The following is a 13,148-nucleotide window of genomic DNA, read 5'->3' as shown; positions in this document are numbered from 1 at the left end:
TGAGTTCTAATCCACACTCATGCCATGGTAGCTTGCTAGGTGACTTTGAGCTGGTCAGATTCTTTCAGTCTAACCTACCTATCCTTTTGTCAGGATAAAATGGAGGAGAGGAGAATGATGTAGCCTGCTTTGGGCCCTATTGGGTACAAATGAAATAAATAAATAAATAAATCATGTCTAAGCCATACACATCAAGATGGCAGCAGAGGTTCTCTGATCAGGGACAGAAAATGCACAGCACTTCTACTGAGAGTCATTGCAACTCACTTCTGGATAAAGCAAGCACACTAGATGCATAACTATATTATATATGTAACCTGTGCTGGGTCACATGGGAACAACCAGACCACAGACAGACAGACATTGGGGGAATTCACTTTTAAAAGCCCTTGTTTGCTTGGAAATGCAAAGGAATGCTGCAAAGGGAAGAGATGGAGCTTCTAGTTTCCATCTTATTTTACCTTTTTGTAACTATGTAAATCTGCTAGTAACAGCTAGGATTCTGACTTACCTCCCCAATGACAGAGAGTATCAGAAATGCAATCAATAGGAGTTTGCCGCAATAGTAAATGCTGAGGTAAAAACAGTATAAAGTTGGCATGATGGCAAGGGCAAACTGGGCTCAAATCTTCATCACAAACTATTCTTCCACTATGACAGGTTTTTTCCTTTTCCTGAAATCAATGAACAGAGACCCTCTCTTTTCCCCTGGATCTAGTCTAGTTTAGAACTTTTTCAACTGTGCTGTGTCAGGCAAACTAATGAAAATTTTCCGTTCAGTTTCTCTAAAGCTCCCCCCTCTCTGCTCTCTTTTCCTCTACTCCAAGTGCTGTTTTGAGAGAATTGCAGCCTTTGTTCTCCTACACTGTCCAATGCCCTCCAGTGACAACACTGAGGGTAGGTCAAGACTTTGGACTAGGAAGTTACCACAACTGGGAAGGGGTCATTTGATTTGCTTGCTGTTGCTCATTTCCCAAATGCTGTAGGTCATCTAGTTACCCATGGCTCAGGAATCCCATAAACTTAGCACCCAACATTTCTCATTCAATCTACTTGAGTTTGATTCCCCACTCCTAAACATGGATGACCTTGAGCAAGTCACAGTTCTGTCAGAACTCTCTCAGCCTCACCTACCTCACAGGCTGTCCATTGAGGAGAGAGGAAGGGTAGGTGATTATGAGACACTCTTAGACTCCTTGCAGCAGAGAAAAATGGGGTATAAAAACCAACTCTTCTTGGTTTTTTCTTGTTATTTTTATCTGATCAATACAACTCTACTATCTTCCTGTCTGCTACTCTAAATCCCTTTCTGAGGTATTCAAGCACTTGATTCCGAAATCTGGAGATACACTTATGAATTGTTTGTGTGTGTGTGTTCCTACATCAGTTCCAGATAGCAATGCAGAATCACCTCATCTCTTTGAGATATAGATATTCTATTCTTCCCCTTTACTGCAGGGCTCACATAGTGGGGGAAACTCAGAGGGACTTAATCACTATCAAATCTTCTGAAAATAGCTAATGCTGCTGTCCCAAAAAAAAGGGATGGATGGGTCATCTCCCTGTAATTTAAGCGCATTCCCCCCAAAGCCAGAATTTGCAGTCTGCGGGAGCAAACCTAAACTGGTCTACTATTTTAGTCAATAAGCTTACTCCCAGAAAAGTGATTTTAAAGCTGCAGCCATTATTGCATTTTTAAAATTGCTATAAGTATAAAACCAGGATGAAATTACAAAGAACTGAGTGCATTAGCCCTCATCCTGTGGTTTTTTATGTAGTAATAGGAGATTAAATTCATTTAGGAATATAAGAAGAGCCCTACTGGATTAACCCATCTAGCCCAACATCATATCTTATACAATGGCCAAACACATAGAGGGGCACATGATAGGAAATAATTAAACAAGTAAATTGTATCCAGGAAATATAAATATGCAGCTTGTAAAAGACTTAAAAACATTTTACTTGAGCATGTCAGAGACTGTGTTCCATATTATATGCTCTTCATTGCAATAGAAGGTATGCTGATGAAGGGTTAATGCCCAAAATAGATGTTTATTTTGGATCTTCTGTCTAAATAAAAGAGTAGTTTTTCTTTGAACTAAAGATAAGACATGTTGCTTTTCAAACTTCCAAGACACATCTTTTTGTGCTATTACAAGATAAGACACATGTTTTTAGTCATTCACAAGCTGCATATCTTTATTGCCTGCACATGGTTTACCCGTATGACCAGTTAATATGGAAGGGTAACAACAGGGCACAGAAACAAAGGTATTCCCTCAGTGTTGTCTGACTCTGATATTCAGAGGTTTTCTGCCTCTGAACAGGGAGGTTCCTTTTAATCACCAAGGAGAATAGCCACTGATGGACCTTTTTTCATGAATTTGTCCAATTCCCGTTTAAAGCCATCTATGTTTGTGGCCATCACTACATCCTCTGGTAGTAAATTCCATATTTTAAGCACTTGTTGAATAAAGAAGTAATTCCTTTTTTTCGTCCTGAATCCAGAGCCCATCAACTTCACTGGGTATCCTCACATTCTAAGATTTTAGGGGAAAGTTTTCTTTATTCACTGTCTGTCCACTACTCCTTTTCCAGTCATATAGACTCACCTTATCTTTGCACCACAACCCTTTTTTACTAACAGGAGGACAGAGATTTATCGTTCTTTTTTCTTCTACATTTTTAAAACGAGACTACCACTATCATGGTAGTGTTCGACTACAATTTGTACCTAAGTTTTAATTCCTACTCAGCCATGGAAGCTTTCTGGGTGAGCATGGTCTAGCCATACACCATCAGCCTAACTCAGCCTTTCTCAACTTTTTTACAGTTTAAAGGTAAAGGTATCCCCTGTGCAAGCACCGAGTCATATCTGACCCTTGGAGTGATGCCTTCTAGCGTTTTCTTGGCAGACTCAATACAGGATGGTTTGCCATTCCCTTCCCCAGTCATTATCGTTTTACCCCCCAGCAAGCTGGGTACTCATTTTACCGACCTCGGAAGGATGGAAGGCTGAGTCAACCTTGAGCCGGCTGCTGAGATCGAACTCCCAGCCTCATGGTCAGAGTTTCAAACAGCATGTTGGCTGCCTTACTACCCTGCACCACAAGGGGCTCTTTTACAATTTAGAATCCCCTCTTTAGGCTCCAAGAACCCCCAGAAATGGCACAATTGTAGAGAATATGGTTAGGAAGGATAGCTGTGAACATGTCCACACAGGGCATTTCCCCCTTCCACCCCCTCCAGGCACATAATTGGCCATTTTGGGAGGGGTGGGTGGGTCAACATGACCATATATGATCATATCACCTGATAATGTTTAATAAATTTTAAAAATATATTACAAATTAAATAACTCCTGCCAATTTGGGAGCTGTCAAGAAACCCCAGGGTTTTACAAAAAAAAAAAAGAAAGCCTGGCCTAACCTAACTCATAGGTTTGTTAGGAAGATAAAAAGATAGGAGAATAGTAACTTAGAAATTAACTAAATAACTAGGTTATGTGACAATGTACTGTCCTTAGGACCAATCACAATACTGTGGATGAAAAATGTTGCATTTAAACATATCTTAACCATTCCTCATGTTATTCACCAAGGATATCTTACATACAGCTTTAGAAGTGCTATTGTAAACTCATGACTAGATTTTGACTTTTTCACATTTTTTTTCTAAATCATTGCTATATTTCTCATTAATGTAGAAAGACCCATAACAGCAACAACAAAAAGAATAATTTAGCAGCTTTGGAAGATTTTTCTCTGTAACTAATTTTTTAAAAACATGTATAGTATTTTTCTACTTCCTCTACTTTAAAAAGTATTTAGTTCAAGTAAGCTGTATATATTAATCATTCTTCTTACATAACTTTTAAAACAGATATTTGAGTTTAAAAAAGTAAAGTGTTCTTATTCAAAAGTACATTTTATCTTTTTAGACCTTTGCTGAAACACAAGGCTGAAAATCTTTTCCTGAACAGAGGTCATTTTTCAAAAAACAAAAAACAAAAATGAAGCAACCTGCCAAAATGGTACATGCTCAACATTGTGTTAGATATTCTTTCTTTCTCGCCAGGTCTGCTTGATGCATGCCTTGTCAGTAATTGGAAGGTGATAATTTGACAGGCTAGACTGACAAATGATTGGCAAAAGATGGATATTGAAAAAAGACTAAGACTTAGCTGAGCAATTTTTGGCAATGTTATATTACCAGGAGGAACAGAAAACAATTTGTGCTGACTGTTACTTGTCTTAAATAAAGATATTAGACCAAATGTTCTGTCAAATTAATATTCCACTGATTGTTTGTTTTTCAGAAACAGTTTACATATGAGTATGCTGTAGTATAGTAATTTCATCCAATGCCTGTGGTAATTCTATAAAAATCTTATAGCCAGATGCTTATCTTAAATTTTAATTGTTAGCCCCATCTGCAAAGCTTCAAATCAACTTGCTGTCACAAGGCATCAGAACTGAAGATATGGTGCCACTTACATTTTTTGTATACTTCCTAAAAAATTCTGGGTTAGTTTTATGGGTTATTGTTTTTTGGGGTTTTTTTGTAATTTGTAAAAAAATGGCATTTGTATTCATCCTGGAATCTCAAACAAGAACAATTTTTTGAAGAAGAGGGAACTTCATCCTGACTAACTGCAAATGGATTAAAAAATGCTTTAACTGTTTTAATATTTCCAGCTTTGCTTTTTATTTGGAAAAGATCAACTGAAGGAAGTGACAGAGGATGTGCTATAAATGAAAGTGAAGGGGGTAAAATGACATCCCAAGTACAGATATATTGGATAAGGATGGCTAGCCCTTCCAGGCATAGCATCATAGTACCTCCCTTAATGGTTAGAAATAAAGCTGGTAAATTATGAAAATGGTCACAATGGCCCCCAAATTGAGGAACAACAAGTGAGAGCTGAAGTACGCCTCATTGATGGGATTGCCTCATCCCTGAACCCAGCTGTACAGTAAGTTGACCGAGAACTCCACCCACACGGCTGAGGCCTGGATAGGTACAGAGGATGTTGAACTACAACCAGCTGGGGGACTATGGATGATGGCAAATGGGAGAATGAGGAAAGTGAGAAGAGACAATTGATCAGACACCAGAGAGAGAGAGAGAGAGAGAGAGAGAGAGAGAGTGCAACCAATCCCCTCCCCTCTGCAACCTGAGGATGATCTAGGAGCTCTCTAGCGCAGGGGTAGTCAACCTGTGGTCCTCCAGATGTCCATGGACTATGATTCCCATGAGCCCATGCCAGCATTTGCTGGCAGCTCATGGGAAATGTAGTCCATGGACATCTGGAGGACCACAGGTTGACTACCCCTAATCTAGCGGACAGTGTGATGGCAGAAGGAGCTGCTTCCTCCAGAGGGCAAGGGAGTCTCAACAATTCCTCCCTGAAAAGCCAGCTCTATTTACAAAATAAATTTATTTCCATAGCTCTTTAAGCTGCAAAAAAACCCAACAATTTCTGATAGCTTTAAGTAAGTTCCTGAAGGATATTATTTCTTTATTTACTAAAATGTATAGGTTTTCAAACACCCAAATTGGTTTGAATTTTGAAAAAATAGTAAGTGAACAAATTCTAATCTCCAGAATGTGAAATGTGTTCATATTTACGATCACGGCATTTTTTTCTTTCTGTCTTTCAGCTCAGCCTTTAACTTACTATTTTCAATTCTCTCTCCTTCTCTTCCTTTTCTTATCTCATGATACCAGGTTTGTTTGAACTACATCCACTTTTTCTTTATTTTCCATATCAGGCTGCGGTAGGCACTTGATAAATGTTGAATAACATTATTACTCAAGTTCTACGTATAAGTCGTGTGAAATGTATGAAAACTATTACATGTTTTGAATATTAGCATAGACAGTGTGGTACCTTTTTTTTTTTAAGAAATCAAATCCTGTATGATAAATTCTAACTATTAAATGTTGAGATTATTATTTAATTGAATCCAACTTTCAGGGATCTCATACAATTTTGTAGTTGTGGTTAATGAGTTGCAATAACTCTGGTTTAATATAGAATCATGCTGACTATACTGAATTAAAAGTCCAGTTAAACCAAGATAAGTTTTTGTAGCACAAGAATGTATAAATATTTAAATAATTTAAATACTGAACCAAAGAAGAGGCTATTTAAATGTGCACTCTCTTTAATTATCTTCATCCTTTGGATGTAAAAATACTGACTTTGTATCATACACACATGCATGTGCACACTTGTGCATCATTTTCAAAGGGGGAAGGGAGAGAAGAAATATAACTTGTCAAATTATGATCTCAGTGCTTTGTACTTTTATTTGCTGGTTTGCTTGAAGAATACTAAAAGTACCAGAGTCAGAGTTCTTGACAGGCATTATATTAGTCTAGATTAATCCAAGAATAGTAGCATTATAATGTCATTGAAAGATGTATAAAAACTGCTAATTATGCTGTTCTTGTGTCAAAAAACTTGATTACCATAGTATTTGGTTGAAAAGCTGTGATCCCCCAAATTAGTGTCATACGATATGTGACAGGATATTGTGTTAATAATTAATATTCCTACATATTGAACACTCATATCAGCGATCAGATTATTTCAAAGTGCCATCACCATGGTGTGGAAAATGTATTTTACTCAGTTCCACTTAAATATCACAGTACTTAGGGAATTGGATGAAATGATGTTTAGAATTATTTTATACATTTCTAACCATTAAGTCTCTGCTACTCCATAATTGTAAAATATAGGATTCCAGATACTTTGACATTAGACAATCTCTTCAACATCACAGAGTTACATGATAATCTTTGTAGTTCTATAGTCAGAAGGGTTACATAACTTGAATCAGAGCATATTTTACTTGACTAGACACTCTATTGTGCAAAAGATGCATGACCTAGAAAATCTATGGCCTTAATTAAGGAAATTCCTCCAAATAACTTAGTTTGTACTCCTTTTATTGAATCATCAGAGACAGCAATATGTGGTGATAGGGCAAGATATTTCTGAGCTAAGAAAATTTTCTTTTTAGAAGCAATGTTTTAAAAGCAAAGCTTTGCTCTAGGTCAACTTGCATTTGTTGTTGTCGTTAGTTGCGAAGTCGTGTCCGACCCATCTTGACCCCATGGACAATGATCCTCCAGGCCTTCCTGTCCTCTACCATACCCCGGTATTAACTTGTTTAAAAGTGTACTTAATGCTCCCTTCAGCAAATTTTCTAACAACCCTAGTATTTATGTATTCACTCAGTCCTCTCATGTCTTTTATTAGAACAAAGTTTGTGTCCAGTGGCACCTTTAAGACCAACAAAATTTCATTCAAAGCATAAGCTTTCGTGTGCATGCACACTTTGTCAGATATAGTGAAACAGAATATCCTCAGCCATTATATATGGCATCCTCGCATATAAACCTCCCACCAGTGCTACTCATGCTTTTAGATCTCATGGCAGCATTCACCATGGTAGATCATGAGCTTCTGGTTCACCACCTCATATAAGGAACAGCCCTTCAGTGGCTGATCTTTCCCCAGGGCCAAGAACAGAGGGTCTTTGTGGGAAAGAATCAATTGTGACATTGCCAGCTCCTCTGTGGAGTACTACCGAGTGCAGTTCTCTCACACATCTTAATTAACATCCTTGTGTACCCTCTTGCCCAGCTAGTTTGGGGGTTTGGGCTTGGTTGCCACCAATGAACAAACAACATACAGCTCTACTTCCTAACAGGTGGCTGGCAGGCTGGCAGGCTGGCACACTGGCTGGACCCCCCCCCCCAAAAAAAAAATCAGCAGATGTTTGGAAGCAGTGAGATATGGCTTAAGCAGAGCTGTCTGAAATGCAACCCCTCCAAGATGAAGGTCCTGTGGCTAAGTAGAAAAGGTCCCGGTGAGGAAGCGTGATTTCCTGCCTAGATAGCATGCACCTGTTGGCTGACCAATCTGCTAGGAATTTGGGTGTGATCTTCAACATCTCCTTGTCAATGAGGGTGCAGGTCACTAATGTAGCTCAACTCACATTCTACCTTCTTTGGCAAGCTACTAGCACCCTACGTAGCCCCAGAACACCTAGCCACAGTGATCCATGCAATGGTCAACTCCAGATTAGATTTCAGTAACACATTCTACATGGGCTTTCCCTTGACACTGATCCAGAAACTGCCACAGTTCAGAATGCAGCGGCACAAATCCTCACACAAATTCCATGGAGGACCCCAATCCAGCCTGCCTTGAGGCAACTGTACTGGCTCCCCGTTGAATTCTGGATTCGTTTCAAGGTGTTGGTGTTAAAAGTCATTCACAGTCTGGGTCCAGCATATCTGAGGGAGCGCTTAACTGATTATGCCCCCCCCAAAGGACACTATAATCATCCAGTTTCAACAAATTGGTGATCAAAGGCCCAAAGATGGTACATCTGGTCTCAACCAGGACCAGGATCTTTTCTATCCTGGCTCCTGCCTGTTAAAGTTAATGTTTTAATGTTTTAATATTATGATAAAATATTTATTATTATGTATTGGTTTTAAAATGTTGGAGACTGCGCTGAGCCAACTTGTTGGAAGGGGTGGTGTATACATATCAAAATAAATACAATAAATAAATATTATATAAATTATAATCAGAATGAGTAGGATTAATGTGTTCTGCATTTGATATGTGGAATGGATGTAGCACTGTTTTAGCTTCTATTGCACCCCTTGCACAAACTAAGTTCTAAAATTCATTAAGTACACTTAATATGGGTGCGGAACTGGCAATTAGATTACCATATGAAGAACCTTTTTTCCTCCTTACCTTCAGTAACTTGAACTTCATCTTGAATAGTGACTGACTTGCTGTTTGAAGGAGTTGCAGAGTCTCTAACTGTCTGTGAATCTCTTGCCCCAGGAACTACACCAGTTAGTAGGACTTCTACTCTTTCTTCTACTCTGCTGCGGGCTTGGCAGCATACCACAGCTGTAGAAGTAAAAAACAATATGATTTTCCTAGAATTTTACTACACTGAACCCTGTGATTGCTTGAGAGGAAGATATGAATGGCATCACATATTTCCTCATCTCCATCTTTCCATAGCAGGCCTCTGTGACCCCATGAAAAGGTATTGCTAGCAAGTTGTGAAATGCTAATGAAGAAAACAGTAGCAAGCTAGTACAAGGGAAAAATGCTCCACCTTGCTTAGCAGAGGAGACATATTGGAACATGACCTCCATTAGCACAAGAACAAGATGACAACAATCTCTCTAAACTCCACTTGCTCACTGCAGCCCATGTTACACCCAGTGGCTTTTTGATCATAGGAGCTTCATAAAATAAGGTTGTATTTACTGTAACTATTGTTCATCAAGTGCCTTCTGTACAGGCATACGTGGAAGGACTATGCATATGCAGGCCAGCTGAGGAAATTAATTTCTCAAGCTTCCAGCACTTTCAAGAAGCTACAGAGAGCTCCCCCCCCCCCCCAGCTCTATCCCAAACAGTCACATAGTGGAGATGGGGAGAGCACTCCTCCTTCAATTCTCCCTCTGTCTCTCTGGAGTTACAGTCCCTGGATGACAACTACAACTCACAATGAGGAAGGAAGGAGAGATTTGTGCCTGTACAGAAAGCACTCCATGAACAACCATTTCAGATAAGTGCAATCCTATTTTCATCACCATGTCTACTGTGCAGTCCCAAGTGGAAGAATAGTGCACAGAAGATGGATATGGGCTGCTGTTGAAAAAATGTTGTAATACTGCATTTTCCAGCTGCTGTTTCTTTTCTAAAATCCATGTTAACTGAATAATACTTGAGCAAGTTGGATGGAAATGACCACGTTGTGGCCCTGCAGATGTCTTGCATGTTGACCATGTAAGTCCTGGCAGTTGAAGAGGCCTGCATTCTGTTGGATTAAGCCTTTAGCAGCAGCGGGCAGTCTACTTTGTCTTTTACAGGTGCTACATGGATGATGATAACAGCCACCTGGACACAGTCTGGGGGAAAACTGTCATTCCCTTATTCAGACCCTTGAAGCACATGAACAGGCTCTTTCCCTTCCTAAATGGGAGAGATCTCTGAGACTTCTCAAAATGCTGGAAGATTGAAAAACCAGTATCAATGGATGGCCTGTGTATGGATTGTCTCCCAGGTACAGTAGACACAATGATGAATCACAATGGGAAGTAGAAGATGGGAAAAGATCATAAATCCCTTCCAGTTAAGCAACCATCAATTTCAAAATAAGATAGCAAACAAATAAGGTAATTTTACAACTTCTTCATCGCTGTATATATTGTGAATACTCTTGGGTAACTTAAATGACTTTTCCTCTATGTAGGCTGATGTTTGCTTATCTAAAAGAATTATAATCTTTCAGAAAAATAATTTTGAAAATGAAAAACAAAACACAAATACAATTAAAACACTGATAAAATCAAAAGATACAATAAGTGTGGAACATCTAATAAAAGCCAGACTAGTGAAATAGCAGCCATTTTTTCAACAAAGCACATTAATTCATTGTTTTTCTTAACCATGATCTAAAAAGAAAGAGATCTAAAAAGAATACAGATATGTACAGTTCATGAGAGCACCATACTGGGGAGGGAGGAGAGAGAGAGAGAGAGAGAGAGAGAGAGGAAGGAAGGAAGGAAGGAAGGAAGGAAGGAAGGAAGGAAGGAAGGAAGGAAGGAAGGAAGGAAGGAAGGAAGGAAGGAAGGAAGGAAGGAAGGAAGGAAGATTTGATTGTAATATTCTGTTTTCTACCCTTTATGAATTAACATGCAAACTGATAGTATGAAATCTGTAATTAACAGTGCACTGGCATTCTCCTTCAAGGCAAAGGGCCTTAACAAATTAGAACAATGACAGTACAAATAATATCTACTTCAATAATTTAATTCCTCAATAAATATCTCAATTACCTTCCTATACTAAACTACCAAGACAGACTGCTGCTTTCATTCTGTGACAAAACCTTTTATATATAATTGACTAACACATTTTGAAGAGTCCTTATCAGCCCACATAGTGTGCATTTATGAAGGCTATTAACTTATAAACTGGTTCCCAACGTTCTTTATAGTTACTAGAAAAAAGAAAAAAAATTCTATAATTGTACTGTGGCTAAGAAATAATACATATATTAGAGAGGGAAAAATACACTGGCACCCAGTTTTGAACTAAACCAAGAATCTAAATCATGCCAAGTAACATTTATTACACAAACCAATTTTCCTAAAACTATTAAAAATATGTAGCTATACATATTATTGATTTCAATGCTTTTTGTACATCCATAGCTGTGTGTTGAATTATAACTGACAATATATTAGCAGTAAACCTTTTCTGCTGGGCGGCTCTTGAACAATCAACTAGATAAGGCTGCCATGTTTAACTGCATGAAACATCCTGCGTGGGGAAAAGGATGGATATTTCAAAGGGCACAAAGCTTTTCCCTTCTTACTACAGAAGACCAAAAGGAAAAGAAATTACTGCTATGTACGGAGACCATATTGCTGTACTGTAACTCATAAATGGGGGGGGCTCAACTTTTTCCTTTCTACTATATAAAAATATTCCAAAAAGATTACACCAAGGGCTGCATGAAAAAAAAAACAAGGTTGCACTTATTTGTAACTCCAGTGGTCTTCTGTGCAGACACACATGGGACTGCAATTCTTCAGGCCAGCCACTTGGACTCGCTAGTGAGTTTTCCAGATTAAAATCAACAGGCTTCCAGAGTGCTCACCTATCCCTCATCTGGAGAGGGTGAATTTCTTGCCCAAAGTAATATGACATAAAAGGGGTGAGCACTCATTCCTCAGTTCTTCCATTACTGCTGTGAAGGGTAAGTAGGCAGGTCATGTACAGTGGGGATAGAAGGGCTTCTGTGCCATCCCACACGGGAGAGTAGCAAGTTCACTCACCAATGGAGGTGGGAGTGGGTGAATTAGTGAAATAAGGATAGTAACACTGCTTTTCCCACAGCAGACTCCCTGGAAGAATCAACATCCATGGAGTAATGGTGTATGAAGGTCAGTGGATTGGATTATGTTATTGTCCGACAGGTGTCATCTAGAAGGATGCCTGCAGTGAACATCAAGGAAGCCTGCACTCTCATTGAGTTTGCATGAATGCAAAGTGGACTATCAACATTGTCCAATTTGTACATTAAAGTAATAGCAGATACAATCCAGTCAAAATAGTGTGTGGGGGAAGAACTGTGTCCCTTATTGTGACCCTTGAAGCCGACAAAGATCTGTCTTTACGGAAATCCTTCCCTCTGTCTAAATAGAACAGCAAGGCCTGCCGTACATCAATCAAGGAAGAATAAAACCCTCTGTGAATCAGATGACAGGCTGGTGAAGAAGGTCAGGAGGGAAATAGGCTGCAAGAGGTAGAATAGACTCACAATCTTCAGTAAAAATTCAACCCTAGGTCGAAGGAGGTCCCTGGTAGGAAAAAAATTGTGTGAAGGGTGGGTCACAAGACAGTGCAGAGAGTTTTCCCACCATTCTGGGAGATGTAATGGTCACCAAAAAGTCTGTTTTAAAAGAGAGGTCAGACAATGCAAAGGTTGCCATCAGCTCAAAAGGTTTATAGGAAAGTTTGGATAAAACAAGGGACAAACAAGGGTACAGGTTTTAAAATAAAAGGGTTCAAATTAGAAAGAAGCTTTAAAAAATGGCCACCAGGTAAACCTTAACTGAACTATTTGACAACCCTTTGTGTTTAAGAGACAATAAATACTTCAGGACAACAAAAACATGGCGTGTTCATAGAATCATAGAGTTGGAAGGGGCCATACAGGCCATCTAGTCCAACCCCCTGCTCAACGCAGGATCAGCCCAAAGCATCCTAAAGCATCCAAGAAAAGTGCGTATCCAACCTTTGCTTGAAGACTGCCAGTGAGGGGGAGCTCACCACCTCCTTAGGTGTTCTGGGGTCAAGGCCCCTATTTTGGGCCAGTTACCCCATTTAAGCTCAAAAGAGCAACGGGTAGATGGCTTCCATGCTTGCAGGGTGACCTCTGAAATTTCCAAGGTCTAGCAGAATAAGTGAGGCTGTCAACCATAGCCAGCTGACATTGGGGTGGAGATGATGATCTATGTGGAGCAGGTCCTGCACCTCCAGTTTCACCTGTACTCTCTGCAATATGGCTGTGGGT

General features: G+C 39.3%; 1 protein-coding gene across 3 annotated transcripts in view; it reads right to left on the bottom strand.

The window, feature by feature from the left end:
• CFAP47 (cilia and flagella associated protein 47) overlaps nt 1-13,148 on the bottom strand; it is a 277,930-nt gene that overhangs the window by 31,792 nt on the left and 232,990 nt on the right. For all 3 annotated transcript variants that reach the window (XM_077342939.1, XM_077342940.1, XM_077342941.1), the window contains exon 60: nt 8,795-8,956. In XM_077342939.1, coding sequence (XP_077199054.1) covers nt 8,795-8,956 — 162 coding nt within the window. The remainder of the gene's footprint in view (nt 1-8,794; nt 8,957-13,148) is intronic.

This window comes from Paroedura picta, chromosome 6 (genome assembly GCF_049243985.1).
Source record: "Paroedura picta isolate Pp20150507F chromosome 6, Ppicta_v3.0, whole genome shotgun sequence".
NCBI lineage: Eukaryota > Metazoa > Chordata > Lepidosauria > Squamata > Gekkonidae > Paroedura > Paroedura picta.
Note: the sequence above shows the minus strand (reverse complement) of the source record. Positions and strands in the feature narration are given on the sequence as shown.